The following is a 22,035-nucleotide window of genomic DNA, read 5'->3' as shown; positions in this document are numbered from 1 at the left end:
TTTGCTAAATGTTGTTGTTGTTAATCTTTAGTTTGAATAATAATAATAAGTGATTAAAATGATGTAAGTGTGAAATAAAATGTTGATTTTTTGAGAGAAAAGTGAAAAAATAATTAGTAATTTAAAAAAAAAAAAAAAAAAAAAAAAAAAAAAAAAGAAAGGGAAAGGGATATTTGGCAAACGGTGCCAAACTTTTCCACGCACAATCACATCACCCTATGAAAAAATGTTGCACAAATAGTCCATTTGTATAGCTCGAGAGAAAAAGATTGCATTAATATTGGAGGATTGAGTAATTAAAAGCCGTTATAATAAATAGCTAACCCAGTCATGGAAATTAATTAATTTTGACCCTCTTTCTCTTTACGTCCACCAGAATAATAAAAGGCATTAATTAATTGCCACCGGCCTTCAAGGCTTCAACCTAATATTTTCAAACCTACATTAAGTACTAAGCAGCTACAGCCTTGTGGTAGATAAATTTAGGTATCCCATTATCCCAAATGCCATGATGGATAATCGACTTCAAATAAAATAAATAAATAAAAGACAATCTGCTTTTAGGTGCTGTATGCATGCATCATTTGGATGTTGTAGCTTTAACCGTTTGAAAATGACTTGTTCATCTAGGAATGACTAAGTGATTTCCTATGAACTTAAGTTTTTTGGATAATTGATAATTTAATAATTATAAATTAAACGCTTCCATTTATTTGTGACACTATGTTATTAATAGATTGTGTATATAGCAGTTTACTAAATAATATTATTCTTAGTACTTAGTAGGATAAATTATTAGGTGAAGCCTTTAGGACCCAAATGAAATGACATAAATTTCTTCCAAATTAAGTTGGAGAAAATATATAAATTTATTATCTATCTCTTATTATGTGAGAAACATATGATTTTTTTTAAATAACTATTCAACAAACATGTACTTTTTACATGATTAGACACCCGACACATAGCATGTGCTCCTAACATGTTAATTAGAGAAATCATGTGTTAGTCGCAATTGGATAGGAATAATATAGGACATAAGAACTCTACAAGGCCATATGACATTGATTGGTTGCATATACACAACAGATCAATGTCATGTGGCCTTGTATAGTTTTTATGCTACATACCAACATATCCTATCCATGTACCAAATCCTTATTATGCAGCTTCCAAATTGGCGTTATTGTTGTAAAAAAAAATACCTAATTGGAGTAAAATGAACATATCTTTTGATTTAGACATCAAATGAAGATAAGTTTTGTAGAAAGCTAATTCAAAGGGATACAACTTTGTTGTCACAAACATTTTTCAATTTTAATGTTTACTAGGTTAAAATGTGACGTCAACAAAGTCAAGAATTGAAATTTGGAAGAGTCCTTCGGTCGATAGCTCAATCGAAGCTCGGTTGATTGAACTAGTGCATGAAGACCCAAGTTCGCGTTCGAATGAGTATAAGTCCTGTTCAAACGAGACGACTGCTAGTGGTTTAATTGTTAGTTAACTTTGCTTAAAATTTTTTTTTTCCCCACCTATGTAAGCCTAATAATCTATGACTTTCATAACATCCAAATACTATTTTTCATTGTTCTTGGAGAGGTTCGTGAACAATTTTTGAGCCTAAATATGTTTGGTTTCTCTCTTTGTCTTTCATCCAAAAAATAAAAACCAGTCACTAGAGTTTTGAGTTGTAGCGGATCATGTTTATTCATGAATGTAATCCTAGTAGAAGAAGACTAGAAGTTGTGGAGCTTCTGCAATGGAAGGTAAATAAGTCGTTTGTCGAGGTTACAAATTCAGGCTTTGAAGTTACAAAGATTTTGCAAGTAAAATCAATTTGTAACACAAGGCTTCTATAATGAATGCCTTTTGAGATTGATCAAGCTTCTGAGTGGTTTTTTATTTTGAAAGGTTCTTCCAAAATGTTTTCACTTCATTAACAAAATCTCAGCTAATTTTCTTTTATGCTTGTTTTAATTTTGGTATTGATATATGTGCCATGTGGTATTTGGATTGAAAATTAATAGTCTTAATAATTTGAATAGTACAATAAAATTAATATTTATTTATTTATTTTTAAATTAAACTTGGGGTGTAAATCATATTTTTCAGTTTGCACTTGAAAACTGGCATGGTTAAGGCAAAGGCTTACCCAATAGCTATGGCATTAAATATTGCAAGACTTGATTATAGTTGATGACAAAAAAAACCTACCAACTAAATGGCCGTGATTGTTTTAAGTTTTGGCCTTTTTTTTTTTTTTTTTTTTTTTTAATTTAATTTAATTTTGTTTTATTTTTATATATATGTCCATACAAGAAAATGAGAGATAATTTGAACTAGTGACTCCCGCTTCATAAGACGTGGTCTATTACTGATTGAGTTATCCCTTAGAGACAATTTTGGCTTTCCTTGTTAAGTAAGAAACTTATTAGACGATACAATCAGCATTTATTGAATTGAATGCCTTTGAGAGTTGCAATTGCAACCTAAGACCACCATACTATCAAGTTGTTGGGAAATTTTGTGTCCAATGCCATCCTGGAGACGTCCCACAGCATTGATTGGGATGTCATGGCTATTGCCTATTGGGGATGGCTTTTGAAAGACATATTCATCTAGAACAAAAAATTATTGACCAAAGGGGACAATTATTTTCAACAACGTATATTAGTAGCCTAGTAGGTTGTATTCCTCCTCCTCTTGGCCGAAGGCTAGTGAGATGGGTCTAACATAGGACTTTTTAGGTTGGCCGATCATTAACTGTCATGCACTGCTTGATATATATATATATATATATATATATATATAGCATTAAAAACAAATATGTTTAAAAAAAAAAAAAAAAAGGGGTCTAAAAATAGGCCAAAAACATCAAAATATGTTCAAAAGGCCCATACTTGATACTGGCTGATAGCAGTTGCTTAGAGCATATATAACTGCACCGCCCTAACTGACAATTAGGAGGCAAAAACAGCCCATCTAGGGCGGTGTACACCCCTAGTCTAACATATTCATCTCACACACACACACATATATATATATATATATATATATATTCTGAAGTACATTATGTTGGAAGAGTGGCTTTATGCATTTGCCAATTCCATATGGTAATTTTTAATTTTTTAATTTTTTATTCAATAATGAGACAAGGGTTACATGAGAGAAAACAAACAAATCGGGGTGAGCTCTCCAACGACAAAAACCAAACGAAAAATGTAAATGAAAACAAATAGTAAGCAATGAAACCTAAGCCTTTTTAAGGGCCGCATTAGGCGGTTCACAAAGGTAAAATAACTCGGTTAGAAGCCCCATGCGGTAAATACAATTTCCACAGTTAAGTAGTGGTTGCAGGGAAAATATTGCAACGAACCGAACAGAATCCGTCGACCAAAGAACAAATGCCGGTTGCAGCTCATGCCCCCATCGAGTATTCTCCATTGGAAATCTTTATACTTCTAAGTGGTGATAGTCTAATACGTCGGCAATTTTAACTGTTTCGTCACTGAAGAAACTTTCTTCTGTCGGAAGTCGCCCTTACAGATCCTTCATAAAAACATCCATGAAAACAACGACTGTCGTTTAGTGCTCCAATAGAAATGCTCTCACACGCACAAATATCCTACAAAGCGCTCTCTGTCTCTCTCTGTTTTATCTTTTAGCTCTTGCAAAGACCAACAATGGAGCTCTGCATCAGTAGCTCTACGAAGCTCCTCAACAAGAACCCATGTCGACCACCTCACGCCCTTATCTGTTCAACCTCTGCTTCTTCTCTCAGAAACCCAATTCTCCAATTCAATCACAGACCAATCGGTTCTCTCAAGCTTCTATCTCCTTCCCGCCTAATCCACCATCTTCAACCACTTCCATTTCCTCGAAACCCGTGTCAATTTGTTGCTTCAGCGTCTTCTTCCTCTTCTTCTTCTTCTTCTTCTTCTTCGGTCGCTCTTGGCAATGAAAAAGATCGGCTTCCGGCGGATATCGAGGTCAAGGAGACCGAAGAACCCAATAGCAGCGTGAGTCTTTCGCTACTTAATTGTCTAAGATATTTTTATTTTTATTATTTCTTTATATTAATATCATTGCTTTGAGTTTTACTTGGTTAATTCAATTGGGTTTCTTCATCAGCTAAAAAGCTTATCTCCTCTCTCTGGTTTGTGGCTGAATTTGAATGGGCCTTTTTCTAGCACTTTCGAGTAGATTATTGGTTACTTAATCCAACTGGGTCTTCAAGATGTTAATGGATGTTTCTTTTTCTTTTAAAGAAAATTATAACTTTCAAGTACTTCAAAAGTACGGCATTTATGTTTTTGCGTTAATGTGACACGAATTTTGGTTATTGTTATTTTATAGAGAATGGGTATGAATGAAATCTCTATTCCTATATTCTCTTCGTGCAGGTTAGATTGAGTGTACAAGTTCCACCAGCTGTATGCGAGGATTGCTACGAGAGAGTCATGAATGAGTTCATGAAGCAAGCGAAGGTGCTTGTGGGAGGAAAGATGTTTTAGCCTGTGCAAAAAGGAAATTTATTTTATGTTTTATTATTGGTTTTTCATGTACTTAGGTCCCTGGATTTCGCCCCGGAAAGAAAGTTCCCGAAAGTATTCTTTTGAGTTATGTTGGGAAGAAAAATGTCCAAAAGGCAACCGTTGAATCTATTCTAAAGAGGACCCTTCCACATGCCATGTCCTCGGTACGTTGAAAGTAACATTCAGTTACTCTCATTTTTTTTTTTCTCTGTTTATGTTTTGAAACATTATTAGATTGCTATTTTACATATAGCCGGATTCACTTCATTTCATTATATTTACATCCATATATATGCTTGAATTAAGTGTGGTATTTGGGAGTTCTGATTTATTGTTTCAAGTTCTGTGTAATAGCATTTAAAGGGTCCATGCTGCCATATTTAAATTAAATAAGTTAGATGGTTAATGATCTCTAACTTATTTGCAACAGTTCAAAAGTTCGTTTTCTGTAAAATATATGCAGTACATTGTTTGATTATACTTTCCCCGAACCTCAAAGAAAACCAATTGTTGCTCACCAAAGCCTATCGAAGTTGCATCAGCTGTCAAAAGCAGAAATCTTTTTTGGCTGTGAATTGCCTTTCAGTGAGGATTTGAACTGATATATAGCTCAGTTCTTCTGGAAGAAAGAACTTTGCACCATTTATTTCAAAATGAGTGTTGATTTTGTAGATTATTTAGGCCAAAGACCCTATCTTGATGCGTATCGATTGTTTTCTTGACACACATTTATTCTATAGGTAACAGGAACGGCTTTGAGAGATTCAGTCCGCATTGTAACCAAATTTTCTGAGATGGAGCAGACCTATTCTTCTCTGAACTCTCTCAGGTTTGTCATGTATACATCTTATAAGCTACAGTTCACTTGCATGATCTTATTTTCTTTATTCGTTGTATACTAGAAGGAAGGAGAGGCATTTATTTTATATATGCGTGTTTGTTATATATGTGTGTTTGTGAATCATGCTTATTTATTGACTTGTGTTCCAGATATGATGTCATTGTTGATGTGGTACCTCAAGTAAAATGGATTCCAGAGAATGGATACAAGAACATGAACATTGTTGTTGAAATAGATAGTGACATAGATGCTCAGAGAGCTACCGAACAAGAACTGAGACGTCGTCACAAGTCCCTTGGTTCGATGAGAATTGTAACTGATAGAGGATTGCAGGTAAGTCAAGTTACTTTAGTCTGATAATCATATTACTGGTTGCTTTTCCCTTTTCACTTCATTTTTTATCGTTTTTTAATAAAATAAATATTTTAAATTCAAACCTTCATAGTTTATTTAGTTTAAAGGAAGATGAGCTCTTCTAGACCCTGTCATAAAGTGCATGGAAAAAGTTTGGCCAGCATAAACTGTTCAACTTTCTTTTGCAGTAGTCATGCCGTAATCAACAGATTACCGCACTTGATGCCATACAAAGAATTCATTGATCAATTCTTATATTCTTTGACCATAATTTCCTCTTCTTTTTTTCTCCTGATTTTTGTTTGTTTTATTTTCATATGATTTTGGCAAATCATAAAAACTTGAATCTTCCACAGATAGGTGATGTTGCTGTCCTTGACATATCAGCAACAACAATTAATCAAGATGAGGTTCAAAAGATTCCATCTGCAGAGAGTAAAGGTCTGCCTGTATGCACTGAAGATTATACACATTCTGTCAATTTTTTCATGCGTAATGTAAACATTTCCTTGCTCTACTGTACATTCTGCCTGCAGGTTTTCATTTTGATACAGAAGATGGAGGTAAAGTACTTCCTGGTTTTCTTGATTCCATTATAGGAATTCAACGAGGTGAAACGAAGACCTTTCCTCTTGTATTTCCTGAATCATGGAAACAAGAAAATCTCCGTGGTGTTCTTGCTCAATTTACTGTGAGTGCCTTCATTTCAAAAAGGTCTGATTATAATATAAAGACATACACATACATGAAACATCATTACACTCTTAAGTTGTTTTCTATGATAATCCATCTATGCCCATAGTACTGAGCTTTGCAAAATGTTTATACTAATTCCATACTCTTTTCTAGGTTGAATGCAAAGAACTATTTTACAGAGACTTGCTTGAGTTGGATGACTCTCTTGCTGACAGGCTTCTTCATGGATGCACCACTCTGAAGCAGGTAACTGCCGTGAATTCACACATACTTGAAAACTAAGCATCCTATCCAATCAACTCTGAAATGAATTTTTTTGTGCTTTTCAAACATGCAGGTTAAGGAATCATTATTACAGAGATTTCTAGAAATGGAGCAAACGGCTAGAGAACAAGCAACAGATAACGCAATTCTAGACCAACTTCAAAAGGTGTATTATTCTTCAGAAATAACATCATCAAAATTGAATTCGTTTCTTGTGGTTTAATTCATGCCTGTGTTGCATGAACTTATGATGGAAAACTCTTTTTCTTTTTTTCTTTTTTTAATATTTACGTATTAACAAAAAGGGGAAGAAAAAAAAAACCTTATCAGATAAGGTTTCTTGATTATCCGTGTGGGCACATAAACATTATCCAAATGCATATTAAAACACTTGCATTCGCATGAATGTAAGTGACATGACCCACTTTTCTAGTGGATCCACAGAGTCCATGCATGAGCCTTGACATGATTTAGAAATCATGAATATCACGGAGAAAGATTATGTACTATTGAACTTTCTTTTGGTATTATGATCCTCTCTCTTGACGGGATCTATATTTCTGATGGATCATGTAGCCAGCCTCTAGCTAATGACTTGAATTGATGTTGATCAAATCTATCATTTAGTTCATCCTGTCAGAGGAAATATGAAATATCAATCACGAGCATTATAGTGAAAAAACTATGATCCCCACTTGAAAACAGTCCTCCCTTTCCTAATAATTTTGAATTTTCATAATATATATTGTACATGTGTATTGTGATTTTCAGATGGTAGAGGTTGATGTTCCTCAATCTTTGTTTGAGGAACAAGGTAGACAGCTTTATGGAGCCAAACTTCTAGAGATACAGGTTAGTACTTGGAAAATATGTATTATTTCAGGGTACCCAATTCAGTGTCACAGGGTTTCAAAATTCCACCAATATGCATGTTTTGGTTTCAACCGTCTCTCATTTCCTTAGTTGATGTGTATCTCAGTTCTCATTCTAGTGTTATGGTGGCACAGGCGAATGTGAAACTAAATGAACAACAGTTGGCTTCTCTATCAAGCCCAAAGGCAGTAAACGAGTTTCTCGAACACCAGAAGGACAACATATTGAATGTAATAAAACAGAATTTGGCAGTTGGGGATATATATAAACGTGAAAATTTGCAGGTAAATAACTACATTTAGAGATAATTCAATAAATATCATTTGCTGGTTAAAAAAGAAAAACGAAGAAGCATCACTTGCTTTACTGAAAACTAAATTTGAAAACATGTTGCAGTTTTCCACGGATGAGCTAGTGAAAGAGGTTGAGAATTCCATTACTGAATTTAAACGACAAAGACAAGAATATGATGAGGAGAGGATCAGGGAACAGGTATGTGTACACTGTCCTTAATGTCACTGCTTTCCTTTTGGCTAAACCTTCATATAAGCCAATTGTGTTATCTTTTAAGTCATTCAGAAGGGCTTGTCTGGGGATTCCAGGACAGGTTGAGGGGCATCATAGAACATTTTTGTTGAACAACAAGATACATGAAGCACTTCTAGTCTCATCTTATTGATAAACTATACATAATAACCTTTAGTCCGAAATTACTTGTTCCCGTCGTGTCTCTCTTGGTCAGATAACGTAAGGGCTGTTGACAATGAACTAATTTATGCTCTGAAATTGTGTAGGTACAAGAGATACTGGAGGGAGCAAAGGTGCTTGAATGGTTGAGAGAACATGCAGAGATTCAGTACATAACCGGATGAGAGAGAGAGAGAGAGAGAGAGAGCAGAACAGAAGCTTTAAAGAAGCACCGCCGGTAGTCAAATTTTTGTCTCTCCGTTTATGACATTCTCAATAGAAAAGATGTTTTTTTAACAGATTTTTATAAGAAAAAAAAAATGTTAAATACAATTCAAGATTGCTAGAGAGGGTATGCTGTCAGTGTTTTTTTTTTTTTTTTTTTTTTTTTTTCAATAAACACAAATATAACCCAACGATTTTAAGTTCTGGACGCCCGAGTACACAAGTTGGATTGATGAAGACAAAGGTGGTCGGTCATTGGAAGAGCGAGTAAGATGAACAATTCATTTGCGAATTAACCTTGAATGCTCTATACTCATAAACAAAAAAAAAAAAAAATCCTTGAATGCTCTATCGTGTGACTATACGGTGCATTGGTTCTTGATTAAATCGGCTTGAGTTTAAGATTGAGTTATTAGCCTTTCAAGAAATTTTAAATGTTAATCATTTCATATTTTCGGGTGCAAAGCAAGCAGCAAAAAAAGATTTCAAAAAATACACTTTTAGGTCGAGTAAAAAACCAAAAAAATCGGTGGTTTTTCCAACACAGTTTTTAACTAAAAACATTTTATATAAAAAAATATTTTACACTGAACCAAGTGGAACCTTGATGTAATTTCCATTTTCAGTGATAACAGCCGCCCAATTTTTCGGGGGCTTATGGCTTTTAAAATTGTCAATCGAATTTCTTGTACATGATGTTAGGAAAAACAAAAAAACTTGTGATAGAATATAATTAAACGAGCTCGCAATTTTATACTCTGCAATCAAAACGAATCTGGCAGGCAATATTTGAAAAGGACTAGACATCTAAAACTTCCCACACTACAAAAAGTGACTTCCTCCCCGGTATAAATTATGGCTCACTAGTCACTACCAGGAAGTTCGTCAGCACTCTCGTCCTCAGATGCTGAAAGAAGCACAGGTGAATCACTCTCGGCAGCTGGGAGCTGCTCGGATGTCTCACCCTCAGCAGCCGGAAGCTGCGCATCTGTATCACCCTCTAACTCATTCTCACTAAAGAGATCTCTTTGAACAGGGACAGATTTTAGCTGCTGGGATGAAATAACACTTGCAATGGCTTTAAAAGCAGCAGCTGCTTGACTGCTCTCCACACCTTCAACTTTGTCAGCGCCAAAAGCATTGGGTTCCTCCGATGACTTGGCTTCTTGTCGTGGAGGGGGCACAAAAAAGGGTATCTTACCCCTCTGCCAGTCATGAAGGATCATCTTTCCCGCCGTCATCAAGTCAGGTTCTCCACCCTACACAGCCACACAACAAAAAGTCGGTCATGAATGAAGCACATTGTTTATTTCAAAAGCAAAAGCAAAACATTAAGATATAGAGAGCTAAGTCGCAATATATTGTTTAGAAAAAGCATAATTAGGCAAGGGATTTGCTGGCTGGAATTAAATCATATTTATAGGCAATTGCCTTATTTTTGGGGAAAAGAAGGAAAAAATATAACGCATTATCCAAGGCCAGGAGAAGTAATGGCTTGAAAGTTGAGTTTTATCAAGTCATCTCGGTCTCTGAGTCATACCCAAATGTGTTCAATCCAATGTCTAGTTTCAATTTACCCAGCCAGCTAAAGAGAATCTACTACCACATTCCCAGCAGCCATTCATCTCTCACCACTGAAAGTTAACGCCCTTTTCTCACATTAACCTTGTCCAAATTAACTGTCAGCTTGCATCTGCTCATTTCCTCCTAAAGTCTCATGAATCATCATCTCATGCAAACTTTCCACTATTTCAACACCAAATGACTGATAACATATAAATTGCACCACACAAGACATGTAGACAAATTTCCAGCTTCCACAATATTTAATCTCAATATACTAAGTGACCTTATTGCTACCTTTGCTAAGTAAAATATCACTGCTACAGTGAACAGGGGTTTCTTGTCTTGCTTTTCCGTGAGGTCTAGAAGTGTGGTGGGCTTGACATTTCCCATCTTTTTACGGATGACACTTTGATATTCTGCAGGGCAAATCCGGAATACCCCCGTCATTTGCGTTGCTTGTTCTTATGTTTTGAGGTAGTTTCAGGTTTGAAGATTAATTTGGCTAAATCAAAACTGGTCTCTATTGGTAATATTAATAATGTAGAAGATCTGGCGCGTATCCTGGGTTGCAGGGTGTCTTCCTTGCCTTTGAATATCGTGGTGCTCCTTTGGGAGCTTCTTATAAGGCTAAATCAATGTAAACATGCCACCCTTCGAGAAGATCAAGTGTTGTTTATAAGAGCACCCTCTCTAATGTGCCTACATTTTTTTTTTTTTTCCACTCTCTTTGGGCTTTGCCAATCGTATAAAGAAACTTCAACGAGATTTCCAGTGCAGTGGTATTGATGAAGAGTTCAAATTTCATTTGGTAGGTTGGAACATGGTTTGTTCTCCGATTTCTAAGGGGGGTTGGATGTCCAAAATTTACTCCTATTTAATTGAGCTCTTTAGGAAGTGGCTATAGTGCTATGCTTTAGAGAGTGAGACTCTATGGAGAGTGCTAATGGATTCTAAACATGGTAGAATGCAGGGAGGGTCCAGTTCTAATGAGGTAAATGGGTTGCATGTGGTTGGTCTCTGGAAAGAGTAATGCAACACAATCCCACTTCTCCACACCCATTTTCCCCACTCTTGTAAGTGGCTTTTAAAATCACCATTGAAATTTTTATGAATCTTTATTGGACTTAATCCAATGGTGAGTTTAAAAGCCACCTATAGGTGTGGAGAAATGAGTGTCGGAAAGTGAAAGTGCGTGTAGCATTACTCTTCTAGAAAAATATCATGAGGAGATGGGGGGTGTGTTTTCTAGATTTACTAGTTTTGCAGTAAGGGATAATTCCAAGATTAGATTTTGGCATGACGTATAATGTGAGGTCCAAGGCCTTAAGGTAGCACACCCAAAGTTATTTAGTATAGCTCCCTTTAAGGATGCTTCTATTGCTGATCGCTTACAGTTTTCTAGTGACTCATTAGGGGAATGTTAGTTTTATTATAGCAACGCATGATTGGGAGGATTCCTTCTCGTTTTTCAATTTGTTGTATTCTATCTGGATGAGGGGGGAGTGGAAGATAAACTTGTTTGAACCCCCTGCAAGAGAGGGTTGTTTGAGGTCAAATCTTTCTATTTTGCCCTTAGCCCCCATGACAATGCTCCCTTATCCTAGAGGAGTATATGGCAGAGTAATGTTCCTTCAAGAGAGGCTTTCTTCGCCAGGTTGACCGCCTTGGGGAAGATCTTTGCTACAGATAACTTAAGAAAGCGGAATCTCATAGTCGTAGATTGGTATTGTGTGTGTAAGAAGAGTAGAGAAATTGTAGATCACCTTCTACACTGTGAGGGTGCAAAGCCCTTATGGAATTCTGTCTTCGGTCTTTGTGGAAGTGGGTTATGGCTCAATGGGTAGTGGATCTCTATACAAGTTGGAGAGGGCATTTTGGTAGCTTTTGGAGTCTAGCAGCGTGGAAGATGATTCCACCATGCTTTATGTGGTTCATTTGGAGAGAGAAACACTACAAGTTTTGAAAATTGCAAGAAGACGGTGGTGAAACTAAAGGCCTTCTTATTCAAAACTCTTCACTAATAATGGACAGCTGCCTATGATTTTTACTTTTTCCTAATTTTATCAACTCTCTTGATCTCGTCTTCTTCTGGTTAGGCGTTTCTTGTGTAAATGGGTAGAGCCCTTTCACTCTTAATAAAATTTCAATTACTTATCCTTAAAATAAAAAAATTAAAAAACAAAAAAAAACAAAAAAAAAACCCATTAAGCATGGAAGTTAAAACAAGTACCTTCAAAAGCTTGCCTGACAATTTGCATAGCTGAACCAAAAAGTCATTTTCATCAACCCTGAGAACATTACCATGAGAAAGTATTTAAGTTGTGAAAACAGTGTCGGATAAAGGAATTAGGAGTCTCATACAGAAACTTAGACAAAAGCAAGCAAAATAAAGTACTGGAACTAAGTAATTGCAGTTTACAGCACTTGTTAGAGAATTCCTAGATTAGAAAACAAGGCCAATATTGAACTACACCAATTTCAAATTCACTAGAGCCAGACATAAAGATGAGTATCACCTAAAATCAATTAAAAGCAAGCAGTGATCCATGCAAGTTTATATCTAATATCCCATAATTGGGATATTGACATCAAGGAGACCAAATATATGAGCATGAATATAAAAGGTAGCATGAATTTTGCATTGTGAAGATTTGAAACTTTGCTAATAGCTGCAGTTTCTAAAACTAAGGAGAGTTAGGGCATGGAAATTGGGAGACCTATTCATAAAAATAAATAAAAAAAGAAAACAAAAATTGGGAAGAGACCACTGGGCAAGACATCTGGGAAGTCAGGATGCTCTAAAAGGTTCCATTTTGAATCATGACATGACGTTACAATTCCAACTAGAGAGAGTTGACACACCAGTCTTTTATCTTATATGCTCTTTCCAAGTGCTCCTTCTTCACACGTTTCAAAACTTCTCCAATGTGTTCTGAGGCATCCTGCAAGTTTGTGACACGTACCTAGAAGCACGGGAAAAATCATTATTTTAAAACGATATAGATGATTCATAAAAGATTGATTTGTCTAATAAAACATAGGAAGACATTGATAAGAAATAAACCGGCACACAATAAAACTCTACTTCAAAAGAATTAGGAGAGCACAAGACAGGATTTAATAATACTACAGATCTAGTACTGCAATCATTGGGTGAGAAAAAAGGGGGAAGGGACCGTATATAACAATTTATTTACAAGATATGAGGTACAATTTATTTACTGATTTTATTTTTAATAAGCAATCGCGATATCATTAAAAGCGTAAGGCGACAATATATTTATTGGTATGATAAGGGGATTCTCATATGGTAAGTACAACATATGCAAACTTTTTAAAAAGTTCAGACATGGGAACCCAAAAAATAAAATAAATTTGGCAAGCCAAAATACGACTAAATTCAACAGTTTTAGAAATTTCTGGGCATTGTTACACAAGGCTGAGAATAAATAATTAGGAAGAATAGCAACTGAAACATACATTCCAGCATAAAAATATTCTGCAGAACTGGAACATCAACATGCAGAAGAGATGTTTCTTATGGTTTGCATGGGCTTGTATGAGCTTCTGGTTTTATGATACACTAAATTAACCTTTGTCTTATGTGGAAGATGATCCCTCTTTGTCTTATATGGTTGTATTTGGAATGAAAGAAACGCTAGATGTTTTGAGAATTCTACTAGGACTGTAGAGGAACTGACTCATCTTTTCTTCTTTACTCTTTACTCTTGGATAGCCGCTTGGCTAGGTCCTGATTAGTTTTTCTGACTTCCTCTTTCATTTCTCTCCCTCTTAGGCGCTTTCTCTTTATACTTCCCGTGTATGTGGGTTGTGCCCCTCTACGCTTTTGCTTTATATCATTATTACTTATCAAAAAAAAAAAAAAAAAATACACTAAATTAACCTTGTACCATTTTAATTCAAACATCAAGACACTTTAAACACGAGGCCTTATAACACACATACAGTAGAAGTTTGACTATGACATTCTCACATAATGCAACTCTATCATGCTAGTATGCACCCTCCACAAACTACCACCCTATTGTTAATTTCCCCACCCAATGACAAAAATACCTTTCATAATTTTTTTTTTTTTAAAAGAAAGGGTTCTTCCAGGGGTGGCTCCAAAATGGGGGTTGCCTCGAATTTATAAGAATTTGCGAGTGCCATCAAATTCATTTCAAGCAATCCTAGGAACTGCCTGCAGACCAAGGAGTGTTGTATCTCCGATGAAAGTTTGAGGAACTCAGACAAGTCGACAGTACCATGATCAGAAGGCATCCAATTGAAGCTCTGGAGCAACTGTGCAAGCCAGAGCTCAAACAGTTGAAAGCCCCAAGGCCTTGCCAGGACAGACCCTTGTTCCAGAACCAAATGAAGCCAACCTAAGATCAGACCCCATAATGGCTACATCTTCCAACATAATTGCTCTGGCTTGAATTCTCTGGGCTTGGACCAGACCTGCTCGTCATGAGTTATCGCCCACATATTAACAATGGCAGTCGTGCCGGCCAGAATTATCACCCCATTTTGGCCAAGGCCCAAGGGGGGTGGCCAAACCCCTTTTTTTTTAAAAAAAAAAAATTTAAGGTTATTTTTGACTTGCTTAAAAAATTAAGGTCATTTTTGATTTTTTTTTTCTGGCCTTAAGGGGACATTGACATTTTTTGATGGTTTGGGAGAGGGAGGGGGGGTTGATAATGAGGTGGTAGTTCGAGGGGGGAGGGGGGGGTGTTGATAATGAAGCGGTAGTTCAAGGGAGTATGCATGTGTACTTCTCACGGAAAAAAAAAAAAAACTAGGATACTTTCAACAATAGCATTAGCAAATCAATGTTTCAAAAAGTGTTACAGAACTTTTACCATGGAAGCATAAAATTAGAACATACCACACCCTTCAGTACAATATCTGTTTCGGAATCCTTGTTCTGGTAAACAACTCCAGGGCAGTCAATCAAGAAGATCCTCTTTGTGAGAGTTATGTACTGCCACACTTTAGTCTCACCTGGAATAGGAGCAACCTTGCAAACCTTGAGAGGAAAAGAAACACACAAGTATGTCAGCTAAACTAAACCACTAGAGTAGCAAGCTTCATCAACAACTTTGTTATACAAAAGCAACAAAAGTCACTAAAATTGAACACTAAGATAGAAAATCCTAAGAATGTGACTCTCTACCAATATGTCCTTTGCAGGCAAGCTTCTTAGTAGTGACAGTAATAATAGAATGTACACGATATGTATAATTTGAAGCACTCAAAGACTTCCACTTGCAAATAAGATTGAGATTTAAGCAGAAAAGACAGCACCATAATTGCATAGATATCACATGACAAAATAACTTCTGCTGGCAGACAACTAAGAGAAAATTCCTACAACAATTGCACAACCATGAAGCTTGCTGCATGGATTTAATAATGCTTTCTTGTATTTAGCCCTCAAAAGCTCCCAACTTTTGCATGTGCAAAGAAAATTCATACAGTAGGTTGATCGACAACCTGACATAATGCCACCGCAAGCACAAGAGGCTGAGAATGTTGTAAAATAAGCTACGTCTTATGTCAGCTAAAAAAAGGGCAAACTGACCACAAAACTACCACTCAGGTAATCTGAAATGAGAAGTATGCTGTGTATGTATCCACACATGTGCAAAGGATAAAGAAAGTTGCTCAATTTTTTTTTCTAACTCCAACAGTCAAATTACTATAAAATATCAAATACAACATATATGTATATTTCTGTATATTGCATGTGCATGTGACTATTAAATTAATCGTGCCCAAGAACTACAAAATCAGAGGCAGCAAAGGAGAAAGAGAAATATTACATTCTTCGTACGTAGTGTGTTAATGACCGAAGACTTTCCAACATTAGGATACCCAATAAATCCGACAGATATAGCTTGCTTGTCGCTTTTTAACCGAGCAAATTGTCTCAATACTGATAGAAGAGAACCCTGAGTCCAACAAAAAGACAAATTTGAAAAACTTGCATTAGAACTACAATTTAGTTAATTCAACTAAATCAAGCTAATTTTTTTAGTTGTCTGCCAACATAGGTGCTTTTTTTTTTTTTTCTTCAAGGCCCAGCTAAATCAAGCTGTTTTTTTTCTTCTTAAAACCTATTTAGTTAATAATCCTATAAATGCATGTTCTGTTTATAAGGTGCGATGCATCCATTAATGGCCCTTTTAACATGGAAATTCGCACAACCTCTAGACCTAAAACTATAATAAATTCTTTTCTAAATGCAAGGAGACTGAAATTTGAAAGTGGCCAGTATAGTAGAGTAAATACAAGGTAGGAAATATGATAAAAAAAAATTTAATCGAGATAACCAGAATTAATATGCAAAGCATATGAAAGTTTGTTAGAATTCAAGAACTCAACAGTTACCTTCATGACCACAAAGTTAAATGAGCAGAGAGGGTACCTTGCCAAATGACTTGTTGATGCTCGCATGGAATGCAAGAGTTGGATATTCCTTAGATAACACTCTAAGCCACCCTTTAGTTGCCCAAGCAGGAACCAAATCACACTGGGAAAACCAGGTATTAAAATGTTCAAGCAGTTTAATAGGAAACATGGAAGAATAAGGAAATCCTTAATGATCCCACATAACTCTCAATGTGTAAATCACAACAAACCTTGTTTATCAAAAGGATCAAGTGTTTATGCTTGCAATGCTCTTTCAAATGTCTCTCTAGATGGTAACATCTTGTACCTTGTGGGTCCCTCGCATCCAAAACCTGTAATGCATAACAAATTGAGAGAAACAAAAGAAAATAATTGGGGAAGGGCGTATGTTCAATTACACAAAATATGTCCATTGTCCTACCAGCAGTATGTTGGCAAGGACAAGTATGGCAAGCAAGAATAACAAAATCAATCACAAAATGGGAAACTATACAAAATATCTAATTATTCCAACCATGTAACAAGCTCCATCTACAATATACGGTCACAGATTTTTAACTATCTAAAATAATGTCTTGGAGGATGAAGCAAGCACTGTCATAAAACCAGGGAAAGATGTGCATGAACCAACTAAGGTACATGAATTTGGAGAATAGGAAGAAGCACAAGAGTTCAATCTCATCCTATATATTTCCTGAACCTAACCCATGTATGAGAATAGTATTATACTTTTCAACCAAGTAAAAAAGAAACACTAACCTGGACAACCACATCTGAAGAGTCTATTACTTTATAGAGCTCACCCCATATACGTTTACTTTGACCCTTCTCAAACATTGTATGCCGAACCAGGTCCCTAAGTCCATCTTCTTCATCTCCTTCTGCAGAGGCATTGGCAGCATGCTTCTCCTCAAAGACATCTAAGCAATTGAAAAAAAAAAAATCAAGTAAATAACCATTAGTAAGAAAAAGTTTACTTTTTACTACAAGTCTACAACCATGACCAACTAAATGGAAAGAAGAAGGAGAACAGGAGAAGAGGGAGAAAAGAACATTTATATACCCTGAGAACCATCGGCTTTCTTAGCCCATGACTCATAATCTGCTGCCAAGAGCTTTGGACGCTTCCTCTTTGCCTTTGGTCCAAATGCATCCTCAAAAGGCTCAGTATCAAGAAGATGAACTCTGGCTTGCTTCAAGATATAAAAAAGCACTCTGTTAGTAAATACAAATACATAATGCTTGCAGCAACAAGATAAAATTCTGCCTTCAACAGTTGTTTGAAGGATAAACGTGTTACTATTTCCACCGTCAATTCTTAATAACCATCCAAAAAGACCCACGCTTTTCATATATTATATGAGATGCTCTAACATAACTAGGATTAAAAAAGTTCCACATGGGAGAATGGAGAAATCTTAGATTCCCAACAAGGTAGGAAAATTTTCAATCCCCAAGTGAGGCTTGGCAGATCATATGTGAAGATGATAATATTGGAAACTTGAACAAAAATGTGAACAAGCATGTTTGGTAGCAAAGAATAAAGATCATATTTTGATGAGTTTACTTAAAATTAATCCAAGCTCCAAACAAGCATTACACCGCCTGTACGCATCTAAATCAGGTAACTTTATTAAACTAAATTGATTAACGTCTAACAATTTAATTATCCATGCACTGCCAAACTGATATTGATCAAACGTCATTTTAGTAGTAATCTAGATATTTCCAAGAAACGGTGAGCATGGAAGATAACTATGCAACACTCAACGCAGAGGAACAAACAACAATAGTTCAGCTAAAAATGACACAAGTGATTTCCCTTTTCTCCTTCGGTGTACAAGGTGTAATTAAATTTCTTGCTCTGCCTTAAAATGGAAAAGCTTTGCCTGTGGGGGAGGTAGGGCCTCTAACAGCTCCTGCAGAGCTACTGGCCACCCTCCCATTGGTAGTACTGAGTGCACTAAAGCTCAAATTTAGAAAGGCCGCATACCTTTTGGCGATCATTCAAGAGGGACAAGGGCAGTTTCCTCTCCTTCAAAATGACATTATAGCTACTAGACATCCGATTTTGAAGCTCTTCACGGAAAAATTCAAGCTCTTTCTGATTCACAACTCGAGTATTCCCTGCATATTCAGCCAACAAAAAATCAATAAATTGCAACTTTGTTAATCATCCCCAAATTAGAGACCAGTAGCATTTTTCCACCTCTTGGTGAGGAAAACTGCTGCAGCACTCAACATTTCCTTCGCATAAAAAATTATCTACACAAAAGTAGCTACTTGAAATATGTTTTCAAGGATTGATTATCACTGAAAAAAAAAATTATTTCAAAATGAACTTATTATATAAGATGTACAAGAACCAGGGTGTAAAATCTTGTTTCTTCAATTACAAATGTAATAAAGCTTCCAGAACGATTAGGGCAAAATAATATATAACTATAAAGTACTTTTCCAAACTTCTAATGTATTCTCTATTAAAATTCCATTGTTTTCTCCACAATACTTACAAATTCCAACACAGGCACTCTTCAATCCAGCCATAAGCAGACATTAAACCCTACCAATTCAACTAGCTACCCAATTGCATTCATTGCAATCCAATTCAACTATTGATCACTACTAAGCCCTTCAACTCACAAACTCACAAATACATAAAGATGTGTGTGTGCACACATATAGGTATCTCTTACCGAACCAGCGGCGGTCAGGTTGGATTCGAGTGTTCGGAAGCTCCTTGGACTGAAAGTCGTGCTTGAGGATCTTGCCTGATCGGTCCCGCTTGGGCCTCGTGTTGTACATTTGAAGCCGCCGAACTGTGGCGGCGCTACGCGAACCATTGCTCTTGTCCGTACGGTTCGCGTCCAGCGAGTGCTTCGGCTTTCCCGAGATGTTTACGCTCTTCTCCTTCATCTTCTTCTTCGTCATCTTGGATCCTGAAAGTGTAGGAAAAATTAGGGGCAGATTATTCTTTTCTTTTGTTTATCTTCCTCAGTTGATGGGCAACTACAAATGTAACCTAGGGTTTAAGGCGGGGCATAGATGGGTCGGTTCTCTCTCTTCGTTCGAGAATACAGTACTTTTTGTTTGATTGTAAAATGACCCTTTTGCCCTCTACTGATTTTCTGAAGCGTGTGTTTGGGGTTCTTATTTTCGTACTAGAAGTGTTAGCGAACCAAACAAATATATTAAAAAAAAATTTTAAACTGAGGTAACAAACTGTGAATGGCAGACAAGACAAGGGAGAATGAATTATATAATTTAAAAACCCTTGTATCGTCAGTTTAAAATTTTTTCTAAGTTCATTTATTTGGTTTCTTACCACTTATCTTTTCGTTTGGGTATGAGAATTACTAAGAAGCCAAACAAATAAAATCAAAAAAAATTTTAAACTAACATGACAGACCGTGAATGGTAGATAAGAAAGAGATAATTACATTTTTTTTAATTTAAAAACCATTGTTACTTCTGTTTGAAATTTTTTATGGGTTTATTTATTTTACTCTTTAGTACTTTTCTTTTGGATATTGAAATAAGGGAAATCTTAGATGCCTAGTTTTTTTCTAATGTTTTTTTAAATGTAATGTGATTTTAAAATCATCGTTAAATTTCATATTTTCATTACTAACCTTTAATCTATCGAAAATTTTAAAAGCTATATCGGTAGGACACAAGAGAATGCCTGACATTTCCCTTCAAATAAAGGCCGCCTCCCTCTTTCCCCCTTCTATCTCGTCTCTCCCCGAACCCTCCCCACCCGCCGGCCAATCTCTCCTCCCTCAATCTTCTCCAACTCCCAACCCATCTTTCTCGCTTAAATCTCTTCCTTTCTCTCTCTAAACCCATTCTTTCACTCTTCAAAATCCATCACCAAACCAACACTAATACCCATTACACCCGAACGGGAGAAAACAAAATCAAAAAAAGAAAACAAGAAATTTCTTTACCTTCTTTCTCCTTTTCACCTCCTCTCTGAAATGGGTTTTTGCAGGAGAGACGGCGTGAAAGAGTTAGTCTTGTTTAGATCATAAATGATAAAGTTAAATCTCAGCCGTTGGTTTTTTTTTTTTTTTCTTCTTTTTGTTACGGTATATATATGATTATTCTAGCTACAGACAGAGCTAGAGAGCAAGAGAGAGTACAGAGGAAACAGAACTCGATTGTTTTTTAGATGGAGAGACGATGAGACAGAGAAACGGACACAGCTAGGTTTTCTCCCGAAAATTTAAACATTTTTTCAAAGCATAAATATTTTTTAAAACATTTGAAATATATAAACTTAAAAAAATAAAAAAAATAAAAAATAAAAACATTTTTTGTACTTATATCACATTAAAAACGCTTTTAAAACTAAAATAAAAAAAAATGTTTATAATATAATTATATTGATCATTTATTCAACAATATTGATGTAGTATTCTAATTAATTATTGATTTTTTTAATAAAGATTATTTCAATAATTAGTTGAAAACATCATTATTCTCGTAAAATTATACTATCTAGCATTACTTAGGGTTCCTTTATGTTTACGATTTTAAAAAAGTGCAATTTAAAAATAATAATTTTAAAATCTGTGATTTGAAAACGTGATTTTTAAAAGAACATTTAAGCGTGCATTTTCAAACTGTTTAACCTTTAAAACTGTGCATTTTCAAAAAAACACATCACTTACCTTTGATTTGAAAACACAGATTTTTTAGGTTTTCAATCACAATTTTTTTAAAACACAATCCTAACTATCATTTTTTTGCAATTTAGTTTAAAATTACATTTTTTGTCTATTAAATCACAATACCAAACGTACCCTTAATGAAAAGGGGAATGTTATGTGTTTTCTGGTCTTACTTAAATATTATTTTCTAAAAAAAAAATAAATAAAAACTAATCCTTATTTTTCTCAACTATTTTAAAAAAAATAATATCTACATAGAATTAGAAGCTCTTAGACCTTGTTTGAGATTGCATTTAAGAAGTAGACTTTTTAAGTCAAAAATAGCTTTTAAGCAAAAGCTTTATTTTTAAGCTTACCAAAAGTGTTTTTTTGCTATTATTAGGCTTTTTGGATCCTTAAAAGTACTTTTAATATTTTTACTAAACGAGTATTTTTTTCTTCAAACGGACTTTTTGAGTGTTAAAAACACTTTTAGGCCATTCAAACGCAATCTTAGTGTTCTCATAGTCCTACGTGGATATACACATAAATTTTCTCCAAACTGGTTTTGAAAAAATTTCCTTCTACTTATTTTAATAAGTGCAAGTACTTATATCTCGTATGTTTTCTTTAATATTTTTAACATCATTTATTGTCATTTTATTAATATACGAAGTCAAACATTAATTTTTTAGAAACCCAAATATATTATATGACACTTGGCACTTATTATAATAGGTTGAAGAAAATTTCATTTAAATCGATTTAGAGGAAATTTGTTTCCTGTATATATTATTTTCTAAGAAATTAAAAAAAAAAAATCATTATTTTTCTCTTTTATCCGACCATTTCCCATTAAAAAAAAAAAAAAAAACCTTTTAGAATCATTATCAAATATACCAAAAGTAATTTGTGAAACGCA

General features: G+C 35.2%; 2 protein-coding genes across 2 annotated transcripts; one reads left to right on the top strand and one right to left on the bottom strand.

The window, feature by feature from the left end:
• Positions 1 to 3,618: 3,618 nt before the first annotated feature.
• On the top strand, positions 3,619 to 8,600 carry LOC132174990 (trigger factor type chaperone family protein). Its single transcript, XM_059586776.2, has 13 exons — positions 3,619 to 4,019; positions 4,404 to 4,487; positions 4,571 to 4,699; positions 5,276 to 5,364; positions 5,526 to 5,709; positions 6,087 to 6,171; positions 6,267 to 6,421; positions 6,580 to 6,672; positions 6,764 to 6,856; positions 7,462 to 7,542; positions 7,698 to 7,847; positions 7,960 to 8,055; positions 8,358 to 8,600. The coding sequence occupies exons 1-13, from the start codon at positions 3,684 to 3,686 to the stop codon at positions 8,433 to 8,435; spliced, it is 1,653 nt and encodes a 550-aa protein (XP_059442759.2). The 5' UTR covers positions 3,619 to 3,683; the 3' UTR covers positions 8,436 to 8,600.
• Positions 8,601 to 9,178: 578 nt separating this feature from the next.
• On the bottom strand, positions 9,179 to 19,552 carry ATNUG2 (GTP-binding family protein). The gene is made up of 11 exons (XM_088514716.1): positions 19,155 to 19,552; positions 18,452 to 18,585; positions 17,522 to 17,651; positions 17,218 to 17,378; positions 16,689 to 16,790; positions 16,475 to 16,579; positions 15,870 to 15,998; positions 14,933 to 15,073; positions 12,904 to 13,004; positions 12,272 to 12,329; positions 9,179 to 9,734 (listed from the first exon to the last, which is right to left on the bottom strand). The coding sequence occupies exons 1-11, from the start codon at positions 19,387 to 19,389 to the stop codon at positions 9,339 to 9,341; spliced, it is 1,692 nt and encodes a 563-aa protein (XP_088370842.1). The 5' UTR covers positions 19,390 to 19,552; the 3' UTR covers positions 9,179 to 9,338.
• Positions 19,553 to 22,035: the final 2,483 nt, after the last annotated feature.

This window comes from Corylus avellana, chromosome 3 (assembly GCF_965113065.1).
Source record: "Corylus avellana chromosome 3, dhCorAvel1.hap1.2, whole genome shotgun sequence".
Lineage (NCBI taxonomy): Eukaryota > Viridiplantae > Streptophyta > Magnoliopsida > Fagales > Betulaceae > Corylus > Corylus avellana.
This window is presented reverse-complemented; position numbering and strand designations above follow the sequence as displayed.

Bases quoted from the DNA above. Each gene is read 5' to 3' on its own strand.
- ATNUG2 (XM_088514716.1), bottom strand. From the start codon at position 19,389: ATGACGAAGAAGAAGATGAAGGAGAAGAGCGTAAACATCTCGGGAAAG. The intron at 16,791-17,217 runs GTTAGTGTTTCT...TATGCATTACAG, and splicing joins CTTCAGATGTGGTTGTCCAG to GTTTTGGATGCGAGGGACCC. The intron at 15,074-15,869 runs GTAATATTTCTC...TTTCCTCTCAAG, and splicing joins ACACACTACGTACGAAGAAT to GTTTGCAAGGTTGCTCCTAT.
- LOC132174990 (XM_059586776.2), top strand. From the start codon at position 3,684: ATGGAGCTCTGCATCAGTAGCTCTACGAAGCTCCTCAACAAGAACCCA. The intron at 6,857-7,461 runs GTGTATTATTCT...TGTGATTTTCAG, and splicing joins TTCTAGACCAACTTCAAAAG to ATGGTAGAGGTTGATGTTCC. The intron at 7,848-7,959 runs GTAAATAACTAC...AACATGTTGCAG, and splicing joins ATAAACGTGAAAATTTGCAG to TTTTCCACGGATGAGCTAGT.